We start from the raw sequence: 25,310 nt of genomic DNA on the forward strand, positions 1-25,310 counted from the left end.
TATGGTAATATACATGTACATTTTATAAAGACTTTTTCAAATTTTTTACTGTAGTTGATATTTTTTCCCCTTAAATGTAAGGAAAAAAATTGTTTTTCTTTCCTTTTTTATATGCCTTTGAGTTTTCATTGTTTTTTAACAACTGTTTTTCTTTTTACAGTTTTTGAGGAAAGTTAGTTGTAATATAGACTGTTGATTTTGATGATAAATTATGAAGATTATTTAATGGTGTGTTTCTAAAACTGTTTATCCATTTTTCCAGCAAGGATAAATCTAGGTATTTTTCCAGGGGTGGGGATGGGGATGTATTGGGTCCATAGCCACAAAAAAAAATCTTGACAGACTTGACAGGCCCAATAAAAATATACAGAAAGAAGAACTGTCTACATGTGAAAAAAAATATTTCGTTTGGGGTTGGATAACACTTCTCATCATGGACAATTCAGTCTCTTTCATATATGTACATGACTCCTCTTACCAACTTACTAGTAGTTGTATTTTGTAAAGGGGACCAACGTCATCTTTTTGTTACTTTACTGTATAAAGATTTTATTACTGAAAATCCCAGAGAGTGGAGGTCTGGACCCCCCTTTTTTAAAAGGAAGAGAGTTATCTTGTTCGCCATATTTGTCTTCTCAGGATTGTCCTCCATCAGCCTCTGTATAACTTTAGTTTTGTTCACTGCTCAATGTATTTTGCTTCATGAACTTTACCTTATCATTGCGATATACTTTGGCCGACAGAATGTATGCCTCTACCTCATCAGGAAAAAAAGTTACTGATGATATTCGATATCAATTGCACAGGTCAAAGCATTACAAAGTGAAATAAACAGAAATGCACTTCAATGAAATAAAACGCATACGGAACAGTGTGAGATATACATGTACTACACGCAGCAGTGACCAGGTAAAAGCAACCAGTTGTAACGAATGCGAAGGGTTTATATACCCCCGAACTGAGATAGAAGATAGGAAAAACTAATATGGCGTTTAAACTATGTTTGGAGATGTACATGCACCATGCTTTTCAAGAAATATGGATAGCTTTAAAAAATACAATCAAAGACTTCACACATCTCCTGGCTAAACAAGTGGTAAATCCATTGTGGAATACCGATCCCAAAGTATTTTTATATTATTTATATATCAGTTTGTGTGGTAACTGAATATCATGCAGTTTCAAAGTACAGTATCATCATCGTCGGAAACCCACGGTCGGTCTCGCTTCTCTTACCTCGAGGTAAGAGAAGCGAGATCAACCGTGGGTTTCCGACGATGAGTATCATAAGCTTATAAACATGTATAAATGCTAATTATCAAAATCCTGCCTCTCAAAATTCAAAAGTCATAAGTTAGATTAAACTGCCTGGGGTATTTTTTGCAAGTAGGTCAAAGGTCAAGTGGATTATAACAGTGATATTTTTCATATGGACACGATGAACGATTTTGAAAAGTAGGTCAAGGGTCAGGGGGTTGGTAACAATGGTAATTTACAAAAGCCATAGTGCCAAGCAATATATGTGCAAAATGTCAAATTCACACCTCTTTCAGTTCTCGAGATATAAGGTGTGACAGACAGCTAGACAGACAGACAGGATAATTATCCCTAAGTGTCGCTCTGCTTTGCAGGCGACACATAAATATGCCGTTTATCGGTACTTTGAAATATTTCGAAATAGAGGTCAAAGGTCACGAGGTCGGTATCCATGGTTATTTACAAAAACCATATTGCCAAGCAGTATATGTGGTGGACAGACAAACAGACGCCGGGTAAAGTGACCCCTTGGTGTCGCTCTGCTTTGCAGGCGACACAAAAGTACAATTAAAATCTTCAAATTTCTCCAGGTCATAGGCGCTTGGTTTCAGGAAGGTGTATTTTGTGTATTATGTATATATGGCACGCCAAATTCACAAAAATTAGATAAACAGAGTTTAACAGTTGATAAACTAGGGTTATCGATCGTAAACTATAGTTTACGAACTGTGAACTATAGTTAACGATTCGTTAACTGTAGTTTGCATTTGTAAAACTATATTTAACGGTTGTATAGTGTAGTTTACGAATGCTAATCTATGTTTATCTTGTCTGTAAATAAACGTTAACAATAGATTTTGCTGATAAATATAGATTCTCACATGTAAACTATAATTTGCATTCGTTAACCATAGTTAGGAGTTGTTAATCAAAGTTTTACAAATCGTAAAACTATATTTATCAGATAAAATGCTTTACATTCGTTAACTATAGTTTTCGGTCGTAAACTATAGTTAACTGTCATTTATACTCACAAACAATATTTAACAGACGTAAACTATACTTATCGATCGTAAACTATAGTTTTGAGAGCTAAACTATGATTCTCGCGAGAAGGAATAATGGGATCAGTGCAGAGAACATTAAGGGCACGTGTTGAGCATTATCTAAAGCAAAGACCGAGTTATATATAGTCAATATTACTTTCTCTATTTAAACAGGATTAATTGTATTTGTTTTAAAATGTCGTGTATATATACATTTCCTATAGGAAATTTTTAAAAATATGATAAATTTTTAATTTCTTAAAAGACAGAATATTACGTACGAGATTTTTGCTCAAGCAGAGGAGGGTGAAGCGCGTTTTACAATGTGCCAAGCATTTTCCCGCCACATCTTATCAAAACAGAGGAAATGCAGTGGCGGATCTAGATGGGGTTGTGGGGGTTTCAACGTCCTCCTTTGAATTTGAGAGAGAGAGAGAGAGAAGTCCCAAATATTTGTTGTATTTTACTAAAGTAAATGTTCCGTAAAAGGCCACTTTTATTTATGTATGAAGAAAATTCGGTTGTTGAAAAATAAATTCCGCGCCTGCAATGTTACATGCACTGTGTTATGTCTATATTTACAGATTAATATAAGATATACATGTATTTTATTAATAACAGATCACGCATTTCAATTTGTTGCCTCATAAAAGGAACAATTGGCCGGTTTGCGGCCGATTTTTGACGCTTGCTTCAATATGTTTCTTGTTCATTATTGTTTGATCAGCACATAAGGTTGGAAAGACGGCAGGGATAGATATCAGCGATTTCTTCCGTTGCTGAAGACAAATTTGGTTACAGATCGTTAACATGCATTTCTTTCTATTTTTCTCTTTTAAATTAAAAAGAAAAAATTTTCATCAATAATTTTCCTGTCATTTTTCTTTTTATTTCCAACTAGATTTGCTTTAAAATAATAGAACATTTACTTTTAATGCCAACAAGAAATATACATACATATATATTTAACAACAATTGTCGTTACATAGCAAAATCTTATAATGCAGTAACTAGGCTTAGCCGATATATAATTTACAAAAAAAAAAACTATTGTTAACCGGCTATAGTTTTGATCGTAAACTATGGTTTAGAGTCATGAAATCTAGTTTCACAGAAAATTGTGCATCTCCGATACAAAATAAGAGGTTCTGTTCCTAAACTGTGTTTCTCAAATGTAAAACCATGTTTATCGCATTTTTGTGAATTTGGCGCTTTGTATGTCTGTAAAGTATATACTTTACAAACCCCAAACCATAATTTTCATTTGTTAAGTATAGTTTAGAGTTGTAAATCATAGTTTACAAATCGTGAAACTATATTTATCAGATAAACTATATTTTGCAGTAGCAAATGATTGTTTTCCGTGTTAATTATAGTTTACGCTTGTGAAACATGGATTATCGTGTAAACTATAGTTTACAGATGTGAAATATAGATTATCATCGTTAACTGTAGTTTACGGTCCGTAAACTATAGTTTACAGTAGATAAACATACTAGTTTATCGACTATGAAACTATGATTAGCTCATTTTTGTGAATTTGGCGTGCCATATGTATATCATATTACTGTACATAAAAAGAGTCTTTTATATACAGTAATATGATATGTTTAAAACGTTCTAATTTTAGCGATTTTTTATTTTTATTTTAATGAGTGTATTCAGACACCCAAAAAACACATAATGCACAAAATATCCCTCCTGAAACCAAGTGCCTAGTATGCTCCTGGCTAATCAAGTTGTAAATTATGGTTCTTGCTCATTAAGTGATGATCTGTCACGATATATATAATCAGAAATGGATAACTGCTTCAAGTAGGACTAGAGATTACTTTGTAATAAGCAATAATAAGCAATGAATGGTGAAGTACATAAAGCACTCGATATCTATTTGAACTCTGCATGACCCAGTAAGGCAAGTTTGAGGTGAAATTTCTGAAATTCTCGAATTTGTGCTTTATTTTCACTAAAATTGTAATAACTATATCAAAAGCAAAATTAGAGAACTGTGTTTGTTCCCCGCTTTCAGAGTCTTATTAATTGGGACGCAATTATTTTTAGCATGCTGTAACTGTCAGGTCTGTCCATAATACGAAAAAAAGTATTATATTTTTGAAGAGTAGTACACACAGCTAGAGTGTGTCGCTGCTTTATAGGTTCATTAAAGATGTAAATAAATCTAAGTGTAGTTAGCTATATTTATTTACTAACTAGCATAATATTTCATGCAGAAAAAAGCATCAACGAATAGTATAAGACAACCATAGAATCTGACAATCAAAGAAAATATGATTTTCAACCCTCAAATGAATTATTGAATTGAAATTATTAGATATAATTATTTATCTTTTTACATGTATTAATATGTGTTTCCAACATTCCTCCAAAAGAGATTTCAGTCTTTTTACCCCAATTGTCAGTGTGGAATACTGATCCCAATGTATTTTCATAGTATTTAAATATCAGTTTGTGTGGTAACTGAATATCATACTGTTTCAAAGTACAGTATCGTGAGCTCATCAGCATGTTTAAACGCTAATTATCAAAACCTCGCCTCTCAAAATTCAAAAGATGTAAGTTGAATTAAACTGTCCGGGTATATTTTGCAAAGAAGGTCAAAACCAAAGTCAAGAGGATTGTAACGCTGATATTTTTTCATAATGTTTGATGACAATCAGTGCACATGCTATATAGCATAGACTTCCTTCTTAAATGTTAAAAATATGCTGTATATCGGCACTATTAACTATTTTGCAAAGAAGGTAAAGGGGCACAAGGTTGGTAACCATGACAATTTACAAAAGCCATAGTGCCATGCAATATATATATGCAGGATATCAAATACATATCTCTTACAGTTCTTGAGATATAAGGTGTGACATACGGACAAACAGACCCCTGGTAAAGTGATCCCTAAATGTTGCTCTGTTCACAGGCGACACAAAAATTACAGTTTTGTGAATTTTGAACGCACTGCTCCCATTGAATTACGTACATGTACACCTACTTCGCTGTTTTTTTGTTTGTTTGTTGTTGTTTTTTTTCCTTGGTTTGTTTGTTTTGTTTTGTTTTTTTTACAATGTTGACTTTTAATGGGACCCTATCCTCTCACAATCAAAATTAGAGTTATCATATGTTAAAGTTTAAGTTTTTGTGACAGACGAACATTTCCGGAAAGACTTTGTCAGAGGAAATGCACAAGTAAAATTTGAAAGTCCTGGCTCATCAGGTGCAAAAGCTACGGCAAAATTAAGTTTTAAAAAGTGGGTCAAAAATTAGTCAAAATGACAAGGTAAAAATCATAAAAATTTGACAAGATGTTGTCATAGGTAATGCACATCTTAAATATGAGATCTCTATCTTCTCATTCAAAAGTTATGGCCAAAATTTTTACGACAGATAGAAGGACGGACGAACAAAATTTTCAGTCCCCGTGATATTACAAGAGTGGGACAACAAAAAGGATCAAATACCATTTATAGCAATTCATAGGAGCATAGATAAACAAGTGACTATCAAAGTATAAAATTTACAGTACTGTTCCAACTATGTTCGCCAGATCATCCATTTTTAGTTCACCTGAGCCGAAGGCTCAAGTGAGCTTTTCTGATCAAAATTTGTCCGTTGTCTGTCGTCGTAAACTTTTCACATTTTTATCTTCTTCTCAAGAACCACTGGGCCAATTTCAACCAAATTTGCCACAAAGTATCCTTGGGTAAAGGGGATTCAAGTTTGTCCAAATGAAGGGTCACGCCTTTTTCCAAGGGGAGATAATTATGAATAAGTAAAAAATTAAAGGCATCTTTTAAAAATCTTCTTCTTAAGAACCACTGTGCTTGAAAATATGAAACTTATGTGGAATCATTGTGAGGTAGTGTAGATTCAAATTTGTTCAAATCATGACCCCTGGGGGTAGTTTGGGGCCACAATGGGGGATCAAAGTGTAACATAGGAATACATAAGAAAAATCTTTGAAAATCTTCTCAAGAACAGCAAAGCCATAATCAGACATATTTATATGGAAGCATCCTCAGGTAGTGTAGATTCAAGTTTGTTCAAATCATGACCCCTGAGGGTAGGGTGGGGCCACAATGGGGGATCAAAGTTATACATATGAATACATTGTGAAAACCTTTAAAAATCTTCTTCACAAGAACAGCAAAGCCATAATTAGACATATTTATATGGAAGCATCCTCAGGTAGTGTAGATTCAAGTTTGTTCAAATCATGACCCCGGGGGGTAGGGTGGGGCCACAATGGGTGATCAGAGTTTTACATTGGAATACATAGGAAAAATCTTTAAAATTCTTCACAAGAACAACAAAGCCATAATTGGTCATAAATATATAAAAACATCCAAAAAGGTAATGTAGATTTATATTTGTTAAAATCATGCCCCCCTCCCCCCAGGAGAATAGAGGGGCCGTAACAGGGGTTCATAGGTATACGAAGGAATATAAAGGATATATCAATAAAAAATTTCATCTTAAAAATGACAAAGCTATGTGTCATATTTAAGCTTGTTCAAAGCATACCCTCTCCCAACAAAGCCATGATTGGTCATAAATATATAAAAGCATCCAAAAAGGTAATGTAGATTTAATTTTGTTCAAATCATAACCCCCACCCCCCACCCCCCTAGAGAATAGAGGGACCATAACAGGTTATCATAGTTATACAAAGGAATAAAAGGATATATCAATAAAAATTTTCATCTTAAAAACAACAAAGCTATGTGTCATATTTAAGCTTGTTCAAATCATACCCCCTCCCAACAAAGCCATGATTGGTCATAAATATATAAAAGCATCCAAAAACCAAAAAGGTAATGTAGATTTAAATTTGTTCAACTCATAACCCCCCCCCCCCCCCCCCCCCCCCCCCCCACGGAGAATAGATGGACCATAACAGGGGATCATAGTTATACAAAGGAATAAAAAGGATATATCAATAAAAATTTTCCTCTTAAAAACAACAAAGCTTGCTCAAATCATACCTCCCAAACCACTTCTCAATACTGATTTCTGCTTTTTCCTAGCCAAAGTGCCCAGGTGAGCGACGTGGCCCCTGGGCCTCTTGTTATCAATTTTGTTTACGGTGAAACTATGGTCAATTACTAATAAGTCTATAATATAAAGATGGTGGATCTGTTCAAATGGGCTATGTTGTTCAGATGTAAAATGCTGTTGTTCTTATGAACAGTACTGTTTGACGAAATTGGCAACACAAAGTTATTCAAGTTATACTGACAACCTTTTCAAGGAAAAGGCAAATGCAATCTGTAAACATTCATAATCTAAAATGTTACAGGGAAAAGCAGTACATAACTAAATATTTGCAGTCAACTTGTATAATCTATATGATTAATTAATTTATTAAATAAATTATGAATCACAGATTAATTTACAATACATGTATCTAGTCAATAGTCTACATAATCTATCATGTTGGATTACACATATTTTTCGGGATAAAAGTCCTCTGATTCATACGTTTTTCCACAAAGACGCTTTAACACTTGTCCACTTTCGTGAATCCATTTATTACAAACTGCAATGAAAAAAAATGAAATTTAGTTTAAGCAGCATGGCTTTGCAATTAATTTTATTACTGCAGATGTGAGACGTAACTCAACCGACCAAGCAAGAAGTCTTACCCCATTTTGAACCAAGAATAACTGGACAACCCCCATGTGACATCCTTTGGTCTATTTCACCATTAGGTTTTAGGTTGTACCAAAATGCTGCAGCTCCCTAAAATGTATTTAAGTAAATCTTAAACATTAATGAATATTCAGATTAAAGATTACTGACTTTAAAAAAATGACTCTGTGATCGAACAATATCGCAGTTCTGGCCACAAGACCATAAACTGAGAACTGACTTAAGGAGGGATTCTTCTCATATTTCTTGTATTTAAAAATTAATGAAATTTTCACAGATTCAAGAAGCCATTATCAGTGGGTGATGGTATCAATTAGATTAAATTTGACCATTTTATTTTAGAAGTAAGGTCAGGTCAAGGTCATTATCTTTTTCCTTCACAATAAAAATAAAAAGTTACTGTTGCCAATCATGCAATGCCTACTTTTATTTCAAAAGTTTAAATACTTTTCTTTTTGCATAAAAAGATACTACAATATAAGGTCTTTCAGATGATACTACCAAATCGACATGAATAATTCAACTAAAATAGATATTGGCTAATCCGAATTTCCTCTATTTTTTCTTAAATTTTTAGAATATATTAGTTATTTTAATATCATGCTTCGTATATCTAATTTCTTCTTATTTTCACATATGGTAAAGTAGTCATATAAAGATACAAACTGATACAAAAACAAAAAGTTTTGACCGTTTACTAAGCGAGAAAAAACACTTTTTACAGATTTTTTGCTCAAATCTCTACTTAGATTGGAAGCTTTTAAAAGCTAATAAAATTGTAGATTGTTTGAAAAATTATATTTATTTGATATATTTTAAAACATTAGTCCCTTATTATCAATTTTACTTACATTTGAATTTTTTTGTAAAGTCTTTGACTGTTTAAAAATTTTAACGCAATTCATTGTTCTATAGTAATGTTAAGAAGCAGAAAAGGAGATATTTTCATACACTGTCGTTCCGCAAAAAATATGGTCCCTACTATATTTCAAATTCAGTTTACTATTCCTATTTTAAGTTGTACAACTATGATGAGGAGAGAAAATTATGATTTTTTAAATCCCTTATATCTAAATGTATAAGACCTATAAGTGAATGAACTTTGAATATCTCATTTAGTCAGAAACCAGACAAGAATCCCTCCTTAAGTCAAAATTTCGAATCGATATAACTTTTGAAATAATTTTCAAAATGAAACAAAATTTTCATCTTATGTTTAAATTAGAATATTATAAAAAAAAATATGCAAATTTTTAAGTACATATGTTAAACAAGAGGCCCAAGGGCCTTAACGGTCACCTGAGTACAATACAACAATTTAGAGGATCCATAGAGTATTAAAATGAAATGAAAGGTGAAGCTTTGTTGCCCAAAAGCAAGAAAAATAGGGTGACCAGGATCAACAAAATAATTAGTCTACTATTCATTAACAGTTCATAAATTAGGTTCTAATCTGTTCCCCAATTATCACTATCACCATACAGTATATTACCAAACTATCAGTGCTTTTGTACTATTTTAATTCCTTGTTGTAATCTCTTACATTGGCCTCTCTTGGTCTTTGATGAACATTTAATAAGACAAGTTATTTTTGTCTCATTTTTATTTATCTATTACTTACAAGTCCACATGATCATTAAAACTATGAAAATACTTTTTGTATTATACAATAAAAATTCTTGCATAATTTTCTTATTCTATTAATTTTTCATGTACATTATTTACAATGATTAATTATCAAAAGTAAACGGCAAAGGGGAATAACTCCTCTCAGTAGAATGCAAATTAATTGAGCCCTGGCTAGGACCAGAACACTTGACCAAATGGTCCAGATGTTCAAAAATCTGGTAAAAATACCCTTCCTTATTACAACTTTTACACTTTTTGCCTCTGATATGCCCAAGTGCAGAGAAGATTTTTAAAGAAATAATGCATTTTCAATACAGATTCACTATATTATCAATAGAGCCCCCCCCCCCCCCTTCACCACCGAGAAACACCAGAGCCTCTCACCCTGGGACCAGAAGTTTCAAGTTTGCTCATCATAAGTAATCACTTTGTTTAACTGCTTAACATTAAGGAGCAGACAGGATCATTTAATAGAATTAATGCATTTTCACTACATTATCAACAGCCCAACCCTTATACCAGCACATCTGACCCAGGGGTCATGCAATTCACTACTCTGGAAGAAGCACTCTTGCTCATCATAACTATATACTTAGCTTCTTTGCTTTTTAACCAGAAGCAGAAAAGAATATTTTCAAAGAAATTTTGATTTTTCACTATATAATCAATAGAGCCCCCCCCCTTTTGACAAGGATCCTTGACCCTGGGGCCATGAAATTCACAATTTTAGAAGAGGCATCCTTGCATATCATAACAATGTACTTAATTTGTTTAAATAGTACCCAGGGGCAGAGAAGAAGATTTTCAAAGAAATAATTCACCTTCACTGTAGGAGCTATATAGCCCCACCCTAGCACAAGAACCCCTGTCCCTGGGGTCATGAATTTCACAATTTTGGAAGAGGTGTCCTTGCTTATCATAATAATGTACTTAGTTTGTTTAAATAATACCCAGAAGCAGAGAAGAAGATTTTTAAAGCATTAATGCATTTTCACTATATAATAAATAGAGCCGCGTCCTAACATCAGAACCCCTGACCCAGGGGCCATGAAATTCACAATTTTGGTAGAGTTACTCTTGCTTATCATAACTATGTATTTAATTTGTTAAAATAATACCCAGGAGTAGAGAAGAAGATTTTCAAAGAAATAATGCACTTTCACTATATGATTTATATAGCCCCCCCCCCCCCCCCCCCCAGCACCAGAACCCCTTACCCTGGGGCTATGAATTTCACAATTTTGGTAGATTCACTCTTGCTTATCATAACTTTGTATTTAATTTGTTTCAATAATACCAAGGAGTAGAGAAGAAGATTTTTAAAGAAATAATGCACTTTCACTATATGATCTATATACCCCCCCCCCCCCCCCAGCGCCAGAACCCCTGACCCTGGGGCCATGAATTTCACAATTTTGGTAGAGTCACCCTTGCTGATCATAACTCTGTATCTAATTTGTTTAAATAATACCCAGGAGTAGAGAAGAAGATTTTCAAAGAAATAATGCACATTCACTATACGATCTATATAGCCCCACCCTAGCACCAGAACCCCTGACCCTGGGGCCATGAATTTCACAATTTTGGTAGAGTCACCCTTGTTTATCATAACTATGTATTCAATTTGTTTCAATAATACCCAGGAGTAGAGAAGAAGATTTTCAAAGAAATAATGCACTTTCACTATATGATCTATATAGCCCCGCCCTAGCACCAGAACCCCTGACCCTGGGGCCATGAATTTCACAATTTTGGTAGAGGGCTCAATGCTTATTACAATCATGTCAACAGTTTGACTGCTTGATGTCCAGGAGTAAAGAAGAAGATTTTTAAAGATTGCATTAATTTTGATGGTTTTAGCCCCACCCCTCAGGCCCCAGGGGGGCAGGGACCATGAAATTCACAAATTTTGTTCCCCTTCACACATAGATGCCATATGCAAAAATTGGCTGAAATTGGTTTAGCGGTTTCAGAGAAGAAGCTGAAAATGTTCAAATGTTAACACACGACGCACGACGGACGACGACGGACGAAAACAGATAGCAATAGGTCACCTGAGTGACTCAGGTGACCTAATAAAAATCAAAATATTCTAACTCAAAATTTTGACTCAAGTCCCTTTTCAGTTTATGGTCTTGAGGCCAGATCTTGAATTTGTGGTTTCCCATGGGAAAATGAACTGCCGATATAGGCAGTTATTAAGCAGTACTTAAGCAGTTTTTTTTAAATTTCAAGCAGGTTTCCAACAGTTTCAGGCAGTTTGGATTTTACTGTTCTTTCATAACTGCTAGTGCCTGGGGAGTACACAGTTTTCTTAAGCAGTTTTCTAAGCAGTAAGCAGTCTTCTTATCAGTATATTTTAGCTGCCAATACTGGGAGAGAAAACAGTTTCCCTATAAGCAGTTTTGTTAGCAGTATATAAGAAGTTTCCTAAGCAGTAAATATTTAAACTGTTCCATCTTAGAAATAGTGCTTTACAATTTGATTGGAGAATTCCAATGTTGGGCTCAATGATCAATAAATATACACAACAGGAACCAAACAACTGACTGCCAAAATTCAATTTTATATAATATTTTATAAGTGTTTTTGAATAAGAGAGAAGTAGTGAACAATTATTATACTTCTTAAATCATTTCAATGGTCTGTTCATATATATACATATATATTGCCAGCACCTTTTAAGAATCACAGTGACTCAATTCCTTTAACTAAAATGAGCAAAATCTTTTTTTATTTAACTACAACTAATATGTTTTAGGGAAAAAATGTACATTTTTATCTACATGTATATTGATATTGAAATCATCATGGTTCATGAATTATTTTCATATTGAGGATTGTTTTAACATTTGAGGTATTAAACAGTTGTAGTCACATTGTATCTTTAATATTGGCCCAGTTGATTAAATATGTGTAATTAATTCAATGTAATTGTATTTCTGTTAAAAATTAAAACAAGAAGTCTGTGAGCCAATGCTCACTAATAATACCCCCGCTCTGATGTGAATATACAAGTTCAGTTATGGACAGACACAGTGATAATCAGGAAGTGGACATTGGATCTTTACAAAAATGAATCCCAACATATGGCATGCTTAAACAAAGGGTGTGCTAAAATTTCAAGCATCTGTGATGAGTAGTTGCTGAGAAAACTGCGACCAAAATTTGTTATGTATGGTATGGACAGACACACGGATAAACAGGAAGTTGATATCAGATTCGTACAAAAATGAATCCCACCATATGGCATGCCTAAACAAAGAGTGTGCACAGTTGCTGAGAAAACTGTGACCAAAATTTGTTACGGACAGACACACAGAGGGACGGACGGACAGACCGACACACAAGGGTAAAACAGTATACCCCCCTCTCCTTCGAAGCGGGGGTATAATTAGGAATTCAGGAAATATGTGTCCTCAAAATGAGATTGCTTCACAGTTAATTAACAGTATATGTATATTAAGCAGTTGTCTTACAGTTAATTAAGCAGTACAAAAACAGTAGCTTTACAGTTTAATAAGCAGTACCTTAACAGTTATATGTAAGGGAGCAACCAGTCCTGAAAAGTCTTACCAAAATAACTGCTTATAAACTGCCAATGACCTGCTAACGAACTGCGTAAAACTGCCTAACAACTGTTAAGGCTTAGAAAACTGCCTATTTTATTCAAAGGTTTATTGTGGGCCAAACATGCCCTAAGCAGTGCAGAGAAGGTTTAAAAACTGCTTTTAAACTGCTAAGATGGATCAACTCTTAAGGTTAAGAAACTGCTAAATAACTGCCTTCCACTTTCCCATGGGTTAATAATGTGTGCATTGTTCTTTTTGTTTGTTAACGAAGAATACGAGTGAGCATGACTGATATATATAAACAATGTATATATATATATATATATATATATATATATATATATATATATATATATATATATATATATATATATATATATATATATATATATATAATTTCTTAGATGGATTACTAACTTTAACCACTGGGACTCTGGCTTTCAATTTAGGGAAAACTGTCACTCCTCCAGCCTGCACATCATTCAGCTGTAAGTCAGAAAATTATTTAATCAACATATCCTGGATTTTTCTCCGTTTATTAAAAAAGACACTTTCTAACATATATTGTCATTTTCATGGAGTACGTGTAAACATCCATCATCATCATGGCAGTGTTTGTAAAAACAAGATATCCCTCTTCCCCTCGTTATCCCCCCCCCAAAAAAAAACCCACCAAAATTGGTCGAAATTTTATTTTTGGTGTGGATTACAATGTTTCATGTGCAGCCGTACCGTACAATATATGAAGCACCAAATTACATATACTCAAATAACTGAAGATATACCTTTATAATTATTTGAAGATAATATCTCATCAATTTCATTGATGCAGCAACAGAAGATCTCTTCTAATAGTTATTCTGAATTATTTGCGCCCATGAATTCAATTATTTTTTCTCTAGTCACAAAAGATACCTGTGTTTCCAGTCTATAATTTAATGGAGAGCTGCTTGGTTGATACAATAATCAGTACTTACATAAAACATCCAGGTTGCAATCCTTTGTCCTTGATATCTCATAAAATATGTCTTCACTTTCTGCTTTTCTTCCGTCATTTCCCAGATTGATTCTTCTGTAGCCTACAAAGTAGTTCAAAAGCAATGAAATCCTTTACTTATTCACTAAAATTCACCACCTATCTAAACAACAGAATACAATAAAATCTATATCCATTAAGTTTTTTGTGTATATATTTCTCAATTTATCTTTTAGTTTATGCACTCTTTTTTTCTAACTCATATCACTTACTAAAGGATCTTTGTGTTCTCCGTAATGACCACCTGTTGTATAGCTTAATACCTGTAAGCAAAGCAATATCTTTTTCTTATAAAGCAAGAAATGTATTAATGCAACCCCCAACACACACACACACACATCCACACACACACACACACACACAAATTGCAAAACATTTACGGGAATTTTGCCGCGTTTTAACTCATTACTACAAGATTCAAGATGAAAAGTAAAAATTCACTGCTGTAAAATTATTAATCTATAATGACAGTCATCATTCTGGTTTTTACTGTTCATTTTTCTTAAAAAGATAATTTTGATACTCATAATGACTGTAGTTTCTCATTGGTTTCATTGACTGTTCGAAACCCTCTGCATGTCACCCCACCTTTCAAGGCAAACAATTCTGAATATATCAGTTAAACTTTATACTCTTTAAACTTTTAAGGTATAGGATTTCATGACTTGTATGTTGTAGAGCGTTTCAGATCTATATAGTTGAGAAAGTTCTTTTATCTGAAAATAAGCTGAATTTCTATCTTTGGGAGCGTTTAACTGAGGCCAAGAGGCCACAACGCTCACCTGAGCACTTTGGCAAGGAAAAAACAGAAATCAGTTCAGGGTTGAAAAGTTTAAATATTAAAGTGGTTCAGGGTAGGGGGAGGGCTATGTTTTGAACAAACTTGAATTTACACTCCCTAAGGATGCTTTTGAATTAATATGACACATAATGGCTTTGCTGTTCTTAAGATGAAAATTTTTATTGATATATCCTTTATATTCCTTTGTATAACTATGATCCCCTGTTCGGGCCCCCCTATTATGTTTTTGTGAAGAATTTTAAAAGTTTTTCCTATGTATTCCAATGTAAAACTTCGATCACCCATTGTGGTCCAACCCTACCCCCAGGGATCATGATTTGAACAAACTTGAATCTACACTACGAAGATGCCTCCAAAAAATTTGTCTAAACATGGCTTTGCTGTTCTTGTGAAGAAGATTTTTAAAGATTTTTCCTATGTATTCTTATGTAAAACTTTGATCCCCCATTGTGGCCCCACCCACCGCGGGGGTCATGATATGAACAAATTTGAATCTACACTACCTAAGGATGCTTCCAAATAAATATGATTAATCACAGCTTTGCCATTCTTGAGAAGAAGATTTTTAAAGGTTTTCCCTATGTATTCATATGTAAAACTTTGATCCCCCATTGTGGCACCATCCTACCCCAGGGGTCATGATTTGAACAAACTTGAATCTACACTACCTGAGGATGCTTCCATATTAATATGACCAATCATGACTTTGCTGTTCTTGAGAATAAGATTTTTAAAGATTTTTCTTATGTATACCTATGTAAAATTTTGATCGCCCATTGTGGCCCCACCCTACCCCCCGGGGGTCATGATTTAAACAAATCTGAATCTACACTTCCTAGTGATGCTTCCAAATAAATATGATTAATCACAGCTTTGCTGTTCTCGAGAAGAAAATTTTAAAAAGTTTTCATATGTAAAACTTTGATCGCCCATTGTGGCCCCACCCTAACCCCAAGAGTCACGATTTGAACCAAACTTGAATTTATGCTACCTGAAGATGCTTCCAAATAAATATGACCAATCATGGCTTTGTTGTTCTTGAGAAGAAGATTTTTAAAGGTTTTAAATATGTATTCATATGTAAAACTTTGATTGCCCATTGTGGCCCCACCCTACCCTGGGGGTCATGATTTGAACAAACTTGAATCTACACTACCTGAGGATGCTTCCAAATAAATATGATCAATCATGGCTTTGCTGTTCTTGAGAATAAGATTTTTAAAGATTTTTCTTATGTATACCTATGTAAAACTTTGATCCCCCACTGTGGCCCCACCATACCCCCTGGGGGGCATGATTTGAACAAACTTGAATCCACACTACCTGCGGATGCTTCCACATAAGTTCCATATTTTCAAGCACAGTTCATTCGAACAAACTTGAATCCCCTTTACCCAAGGATACTTTGTAGCAAGTTTGGTTGAAATTAGCCAAGTGGTTCTTGAGAAGAAGATGAAAAATGTGAAAAGTTTACAATGACAACAACAACAACAACAGGCTACGGACAAATTTCGATCAGAAAAGCTCACTTGAGCCTTTGGCTCAGGTGAGCTAAAAAGTTGGAAACCTGTGGTGTATTAATAAATTAAAGATCTGAAAACTATATATAATAAAAAAAAATCAGAATAGAAATGTGAGAAAGCAAAACCAATAAACTAGTTTTTCAGTTCGTGTTTAATGATGTGTACAGTGCAAGCAAATCGAACACACCCAGTCAACAAGAACAGTGCTAAGTCTGTGATTATAAACACAAGTGGTTGTGTAAGGTTATGAAAAATCCGAATTCAGTGATCAACTTATAATAGGATTTCTGATCTGATCTGGCTTCCGTAGATCTGTATACTCCTTCAAATTTTGTCAAAAATAGTAATCTGTTATAACAAATTAGTAATTTGTTATATCAAATTACTAATTTGTTACAACAAATTATTAATCTGTTTTAACAAATTACTAATTTGTTATAACAAGTTACTAATTTGCTATAACAAATTGATAATTTGTTATAACAAATTGATAATTTGTTATAACAAATTAATAAAAGATACTGCTGCGGCACTAATACGCTTCCGTATTATAACTGCAGTTATTTTTAAGATGAAAATATAAACAATACGACAATCAAAGTGTGTTGTACCCCTTCATCTCCACAGAGGTCCCCGGTGTCTATAATCAAAGGTTTAAATTAATCCCTTGGACAAACTGGTCATTTGCATTAAAAAAAAATTAATAGGAAAAACAAGCAAATTAAAACATTAAAAAACAAACAAAAATCAGAAGAAAAAAAAAAGACAAAGCAAAAAGAAAAAATCCAACAAATAATTAAGCCTTGCTTTTTTTTTTTTTTTGTGTCTTTTATGGTTTATTGGAACCAATGAACTAATATTACAAATCTGTGAGCGTATCAGCTTACCTGCCATTCCTCAACTGGCGACGCTCTGTTACTAAAAATAGCATCAAGATTCACTGTATTCGATATCCGTCTGCTGAGACGTCTGGAGATTTTTGGGTGAGCAGGATCGCGAACCCAGCCACTATAAAAATTAAAAAAAAAATCATGATACGTTAAGTTTTGTATGCAATTCCTTTATTCAACTCGAACGAAACATGACTATGAAAGAAGGCATTTTAAAATAATAACTTCAAAAAGAAAAGAACTGAAGCAATCTTGAACAAAAATCAAACTTTTAACTTTTTATAGCTTTCCTAATGCAAGGGGGTGGATACAAAAGCAATGTCACAGCTGCTATAAAATCTTTAATAATCGATAGTTTTTATACTAATGTCTCTATATATTGACCTTTGACCTAAAATTTCATTCAGATATATGCAATACTTCATAAAATATTAAGATACAACTATGGCACGCCAAATTCATAAAAAATGAGCTAAACATAGTTTCACAGTTGATAAACTAGGTTTATCGACTGTAAACCATAGTTAACGACGGTAATACCTATTTCACATCTGTAAACCATAATTAACGTCTTAATCTATGTTTCATAAGTGTAAACTATACTTAATGCCGAAAACAATCATTTGCGATTGCAAAACATAGTTTATCTGATAAATACGATAATTTTACGTCATCCGACAACGAATTCACATCAAGCGAGTTTATTGGTCTGTAGAGACGACTATAAAGGGTTAGGAGGTGGATAAAATATACAGATTGGTTATAGAATATGTCTAGAATTAGGGAATGAAAGGTCGTTGATTGACCAATGCTGGAAAGTGGCGAAATACATCCCCAAAGTGCGCAGAAAATCTTGCACCGTAAATTGCACTTTATTTACATTACGGGTTCTGTAGCGTTATGGTCAAAGACTAAAATATAAAATATTTTAGGAATGACTCTAATTCTTGGCCATTCGAGTATAACCTGGTTTGGGTCAGTTTACGCTTTATAATCCGCAAAGCGGATTATAAAACAGCGTAAACTGACCCAAACCAGGTTTAACTCGAATAATTTGGCCAGGATTAGAGTCATTCTTTATAATTTAATTTTAAAATCATTAAATAACTATGGGTGTAAAATTTCGTTGCTTTTTATTAGTTCAAATTTGCCGCTCAATAATACAACCGTAGTAACGGACGTACCGGAAGTGATGGGAAGCGAGGGGAGGTAAAAACTGATACATAGGCCTAGCAGCCTTGTTGTTTGTTTACATGTGGTAAGACCGAATATTATTGTTTGAAGTTAAAGGTACATTTATTAAATCTGGAATTTTCCATGAATCCCAAGGACTGGAAATGAGAGGATTGATTCAGCTGGTTGTCGGGGGGGGGGGGGGTCCCCATACCAAACCAGGTTATACAGAAATAATTTGTGTTCCTTTTTGGATATCAACCAATCAGAGGCTAGAATACAAACAAAATTAAATTATAAAACCATAACGCTACAGTTCTGCAGCTAGAAAAAAACCTAACGTCGTGTTTTTCTTAATATTCTTAATTTTTTTTGTATATAATCGAATGAAATTTTATGGCAGAAATCAAAATAGATGGGCGTATTAGTATGTCAAATTTTGTTGATAATATCTAATTATTAACGATTTTATATCAGTCGTGACATTAGTTTTGGATCAACCCTCATACACACATGTATGTATATAAACTTAAATTGAGAATGTATCTTTCTTTAATGTAAGGAGTATTCTTACGTTTGACTGATTCGGATCCGATTGACGCCATCTGATGTTAATGATTGACTCAGCTGAAATTAACAGACAGGATTACAAGTACACATTTATTTTCTAATAAACATACAAATGACAATTTTTCAATATTCTGATGTTCATACTAATTGTTAGTCTATTATTTAAACACTCAAATTGTATACGGATTTTTCCGTTTGCCCGTTCATGGCAATGAGCACACGGTGGGTGTGAGGGGTGCTTACTCCCCATGGCACCTGATCCCACCTCTATTGTTTTTTAGAGGCCATGTGTGCTCTTCTCCTGATTTGTATTGTTTCAATGGACTTTTGAGCTTGATTACTGTTCGTTTTCTCCAAATTTCATTGTTAAAATTTAAGACATTTCCAAAAAATGGTCTGTCAGTATTTTTTTTTTTCAAAGAAAAGGGGGTCCTCTGAAAATAGAATGTCTACGATACTTCAAAAAGAGGGGAAGGGGGCTCAATATTCTTATATTCTAGAACATATGTTAATTGTGCATTGGAATCTGGGTAAAAAATATAATAAATAAAGTTATTCATGTTTAAACAAAGAGGTACACATATGGTATAAAATCTTACCCTGATACAGCTATATACATGCCAGACATTATTACTTGAGTTAAATAGAATTTCAATTTAAAATAATCTGAAAATATTTTTTTCTCTTCACCAAGTAGTCATTAAAATCATTGAAAAGAGTACTTAGTACATAACTATTTTTAGATAAATAAATAAATATGCTGTACCTATTTATTACATTTTATAGAAAGAACAGATATATTTCTTGAAGATTAGGTCGTACATATGAAATACATGTATATAAAAAGAATTGGGTTCAATACCTCATCGGAAAACCTCTAACATAACCACCCCCCACCCCCCAATTCAGTCGGGCACTGTAACAATTTATAACCCATGCACCTTAGTCTTCACCTCTATCATAACACCCCCCCTCCCCCCAAAAAATTCAGTGATCATGAGTTGGGTACGATAACAATTTATACCCCATGCACTAGGGCTGTATCAATATATCGATACGTATTGCATGATATTCAAGAATATATCGTATCGAAAAAATGACTTCCAATACGTATCGGACAAGTAGTTTTTCATATAATTCCATGAAAAAGTTGGAAATTTCAATCACCAAAGTTTGTATTTAACTGCTTTGAATTAAAATTGACCAATAATGATATAATCATTAAGGAGGTAGCACATCTTAGATAATCATTACAAAATACAGACACCTTTATTTAACATGTTGATTTTACAGTCCTTAAAAGTTTGAATTTGAAGTGTAATTTGTAATGACAGTGAGACGAGAAGTTTGATATGAGTTGTAAAACAATTAGTTTTTATAAAATTCATGCATTAAATGATTTTAAAGACTTTTTTGATAGACTTGTTAAAGAATCCAATAAATATCGCATTATAAAATATCGTATTGCATCGTATCGAAATATTTTGCTCAATACACATCCCTTCCATGCACCTTATTCTTAGTTTTCACTTTTGTGAAGCTAATGTAATTTCTAAAAACAAAGATATTATTTTCAATCAAAACAAAAATTGTAAGTATTTACTTATTCATGTAATAGAAAATTAAAGAACCTTCTTAGTAGCCTCTCTTTTAAGATAGAAAATATCGTCGCCGGAAATGACATCATGGAAAAGAGAAACCCTTGGTTCTACATTCACAACTTCTTCTTTTGAAAAGTAAAATGGGATGGCTGTCTCTCTTAGAAAACATCGCAGCTTGGACTCCTCTTTTTTAGTCTGAAATTAAACAGAATTAATAAAATATATAATCTTTTTTGTATCTTTTATATGTCTTTGAAGTTATGATCAGAACCCTAGATCGAATATTATCTTACTTGATGAGAATTGATTTATTACGTGGTCTTGCTTAATCCGGGGTTCAAGACAGACTATGAAAATACTAACCGTGGCTAACAGACTATTTACTTACTTTCAAAGAACCACGACACAGTTTCTGGAAGTCAGTGGTTGGTACCAATAGATCATTTACGTCATCTTTGGTAACATTAGTCTTTGCTGCTTTTCTCAAAATTTGAAAGTGGTGTCTGTGTCTTGGAAAATCTTTAAAAGATCATAGATTTTCATTCAAAAATTGTTTCCCCCATAAAATTTCTTATGTACTCAGAATCCTCTTAAAACAGATTTCAATTACAGTGAAATTAAAAATTGAATAGATACGTGATAGATACAGTAGTGGGTCAAAACTTTTCAAAAAGGTATATTTAACCTATTAACCCCCATCCGGGGGTTTTCTGTTAATAAGTCAGGGTTGTGCACACCGTGTGAGTGCATGAAAGAACTTCTTTGTAGAAAGCAGTGAAAATGAACATTACGGAAAATCTATTTTTTCCTTGCGAAAAAATTGAAGAGATTTTGTGTCATTATCATGAAAAGAAAATTTAATGTCTCCAATATGTATGACACAAAAAACTCCACTATCAGGGTTTAGCTATCTTCCACTACCACGGTATAGCTATTGTCATCTTCTAAATTTTGAATTTACCCCCGGTAAATTCAAGATTTAGAACACAACACTATCTTCCACTACCAGTGTTTGGCTATGTGAGACAGAGGAGACCTATAGTCATCATTACAGATTCAGTTTCTAAGAAATAAAAGATATAGTCTTATAAAAGTACTTATTGAGTTTAAATACCTGTATATGCAATCGTTGGGACTATCAACATCGATATTTTTTTCGTCAGGATCTAAAATGATAACGGCGAAAACTTTTAATGACATGGACCGATAAAGGAAGAAGATTCAATTTTTAAAAGTTTAAAATAGCAGGAGACGCATTAGAAAGATCTAAATATAGAATCTGCTGTCTTTAAACTTCAAAGTTGCAGGTTTAAGGTCCGACGACACTTTCCTCAAACATGTTAATTTGTACCTCAATGTAATACATGTACATTGTGCCCCCCCTTCCCCCCCCCCAAAAAAATATTGATATTATCTTGTGATTAAAATGTCTCAATAGATGTACATGTTATGTACCAAAAATTGTGATGCCAGCAAGTGATTTCCAGTTGGATTACATAGGAAATGCCATCATCTGGAATTTTGCATAAATGCCTGGTAATATACCTCAATTTGCTTGTGTGAGGAAACTTGTTTACAATCACAAATTCTTTGGGTATAGCATACCTGATATATAAATGAGTAGTGTGTCGTCAGACCTTTGATTATAATTATACAGAAATTATAATTCATTGCTCTACAATTAGGTTTATATACAACCTCAAAATAAGTTTTGGATATTTTTGATCGCAGTCGAGATCTAGCTGTTTCTTTTTCCGCTGTATTATAAAGCTCCAGCAGCAACATCATTTGATGGTAGTACATCCGCACTAGTCCTGCGGTGTTTGACAGAGCCTCGATTTCAGCTGCCCTCATTGGTCTGGTTCCAACAGATGCCACCTCTCCATTAAGAATGTCCTTCATGTCAAGGTCATATGTATACCACAGACGTAAAACATTGTCAGCTAAACCACTGACGTCATCTTGTACGGGCCAAAACCCTAACTTTGATACAGTGGACTGATAAAGACTTCTGAAATCTATGTACAAAAATATTTGCAAATATATAAATATTTATTAAATGATTGAATAATTCCTGTCTCTCTGATTGGCTGAGATCAAACATTTTAGAAAAAATACTACGTTATATTCACCTGCATGTGACCTTCCAGGTGAATATAAGGATTTATTTTTCTCCACATTAGACTATATATATATATATATATATATATATATATATATATATATATATATATATATATATATATATATATATATATATATATATATATATATAAAGTTTATATGATTATATAGACATTACTATAAACAATAAAATGTCTTTCTTTGTTTTATGTAATATATTGGAATTAACGAAGTGCAGCTATTGCATAAAAAAAATATAATACCCGCTTACGCGGGTTATGTATTTTACATATTTTTTCTGCAACATTAATTCCCATACTAATAACCAAAGAAAGCATTTATTTTAATTAAATAAAATTTAAGAGTTTAAAAAATCTGGTAAACATAATATATGTTTTGGGATGGTTAACTTATGTTCCAAGTTTCACTGAAATCAATCTAGAACTCTGAGTGTATGGTGTATAGTATTTTTAAAATAATTAACAGATTACAATATTTTAAATAACCATGGTAACAATTAATGTAGTTCGAAATTAACACTTGACCACAAAAATGTATCTTGATGTGATAAAGAGTGTATCAAGTTTTCAGTGAAACCTTGAAAAAAAATGTAGAAGTACCATGTTTGAAACACAAACACTCAAACAAACAGACGGATAGACAATTAGACGAACGTATGAAGAACATTTCTCTTTGCCCAGTAAAGCTAAAACATTAAAAATAGACTTTATTAAGAAATGTAAAGTTGGATGATAATATACCTGCAACGGTTGTCTGAGTGCTGATTGTTTGGTTGCTGATGAGGGAGTTCATCACATCCCCCCAGTCGTTATAGACCCTGTACACTAGATAGAAGGCTCTGATAGGGTGAGCCATATTCAGACAATCGTCAAGGCGTAAATCTTTTTTTCTTTCATTGTAAAATCTGTAAAATGAAAAATACTATATTCATCGAAGTTAACCTAAATTTCTAATAATATTATGTACACATGGACTACAGACAGATCAAAATTTAATCTCTGATCTCCACCTAAATTGAGATTTCTCGACAAATGAAATTTGGGAGCGGCAATATAAAAGCAAACTTTAAAATTATTTAGCAAAAAAACTAGCGAGAAGACATATTGATTTTTTCACCTCAATAGTTTTAATTTTACCTCATCTTGATAAATTGAATTTTCTGAGTAATTCGTCCATGTCTTTAAAAAGTTATCCGATGTTTTCTAAAGAAACTCTTTCGGTAAAATTGTTTCAAAAACGTCATTTTCCTATATATTTCTATAGTAAAGAGTAAAAATAGTACCGAAAACTATACCCGCTTTTACAGTAATATAGCATTAAAACCACGTAGTCAAATTTAATAAAAATTTCACGTAATATGCCGCAAATTCTAAGGAACATTATATCAAATTTTCAGAACATGTTTTCTCGTAAGAATTTTTATGCAGTAAACCCGCGACCTACCTTAAGTGATGCAAACTTTGTTTCATTACAGAGTATTAATAATTAAAAAATGGTTATAAGTGCCCAGAACCTGACCAAATCAACTAACCCCTCCCTTTCCTCCCGTCGACTAGTTCAAGACAAAAATTCTATATCAGAACAGTCCAGATATCTCTTTTCTTCACAATGTATACCGGTATATGTCGAACTGAACAATTTACAAATGGATTAAAGGATAAATTAACGAAAGGAAACTGAACAAGAGAAAAACCAAGTGGACTGTATAAAGTGCACAAAACAGAGTGTGATTTAAAGGAATACATGTACCGACTGTGATAAAAGGGTCCAAATTGCAGGATTCTGTCGTTATTGAAATGGGAAATTATGATGAATTTAAACTGGAATTACACAAGTGATGAAATGTAGCAGAATTTCGTTATGTTGCTTTTCCTTGCCCATGGGTAAGTCTGGAGTTGCTTTCTTCAGGTGATAAATTATTTTACCTGGTTTACCTTACCTGGTGACATTTTCAGGAATCGTCGCTTCTCTGGCCTCAGCTCTTTCAATAAAAGCCTCAAAATTCTGGAACAATTTGCTTTCCATTTCTGCTAAAGCTGTTAACCTTTGTATAGACGTGTATATTTCAGAATAAACACAAACGATAAGAAAGGCAAAGGCTAAAATTCCATAATTTGTCCTCATATTCTCAGTATACCATTAACCTTGATATAAGTTAATAGACTACCACACCATATTAGATGACCGTGACGGTACCGTTGCCCCGGGGTGGGGATACGTAATATGCGTTAATATTATTACTACCTGTACATATCCCACAAGGTTTATCTTTTCTTCAGTTACGGGATGATGGTTACTTATATCAAAAATATGAATTTTACACAAATTTCAACCACAAGAACAGTGCATGCACAATTCAAATGACTGGTGAAATTCGTTTAGAAAATTGCTAAGGTAGGCTT

At 33.3% G+C, this 25,310-nt stretch overlaps 1 protein-coding gene across 1 annotated transcript; it reads right to left on the reverse strand.

The window, feature by feature from the left end:
• Positions 1-7,728: 7,728 nt before the first annotated feature.
• On the reverse strand, positions 7,729-25,032 carry LOC133173947 (prolyl 4-hydroxylase subunit alpha-2-like). Its single transcript, XM_061309011.1, has 13 exons — positions 24,848-25,032; positions 23,649-23,812; positions 22,462-22,781; positions 21,878-21,929; positions 21,152-21,282; positions 20,794-20,958; positions 19,167-19,219; positions 17,417-17,537; positions 14,417-14,467; positions 14,146-14,247; positions 13,586-13,654; positions 7,961-8,057; positions 7,729-7,854 (listed from the first exon to the last, which is right to left on the reverse strand). Exons 1-13 carry the CDS (start codon positions 25,030-25,032, stop codon positions 7,757-7,759), a joined length of 1,608 nt encoding a protein of 535 aa, XP_061164995.1. The 3' UTR covers positions 7,729-7,756.
• Between the last annotated feature and the right edge of the window lie 278 nt (positions 25,033-25,310).

The sequence above is a fragment of the Saccostrea echinata genome, unplaced genomic scaffold (genome assembly GCF_033153115.1).
Source record: "Saccostrea echinata isolate AGI-Se365-2 ecotype Australia unplaced genomic scaffold, CSIRO_AGI_Sech_v1 ptg000056l, whole genome shotgun sequence".
Lineage (NCBI taxonomy): Eukaryota > Metazoa > Mollusca > Bivalvia > Ostreida > Ostreidae > Saccostrea > Saccostrea echinata.

What these genes read in the sequence shown, in the direction of transcription:
- LOC133173947 (XM_061309011.1), bottom strand. Translation starts at nt 25,032, where the DNA reads ATGAGGACAAATTATGGAATTTTAGCCTTTGCCTTTCTTATCGTTTGT. An exon ending in CACTCAGACAACCGTTGCAG is followed by an intron (nt 22,782 to 23,648) that starts GTATATTATCAT and finishes TTTTGTACATAG; the next exon opens with ATTTCAGAAGTCTTTATCAG. An exon ending in AAAGAGAGGCTACTAAGAAG is followed by an intron (nt 19,220 to 20,793) that starts GTTCTTTAATTT and finishes TGTTAATTTCAG; the next exon opens with CTGAGTCAATCATTAACATC.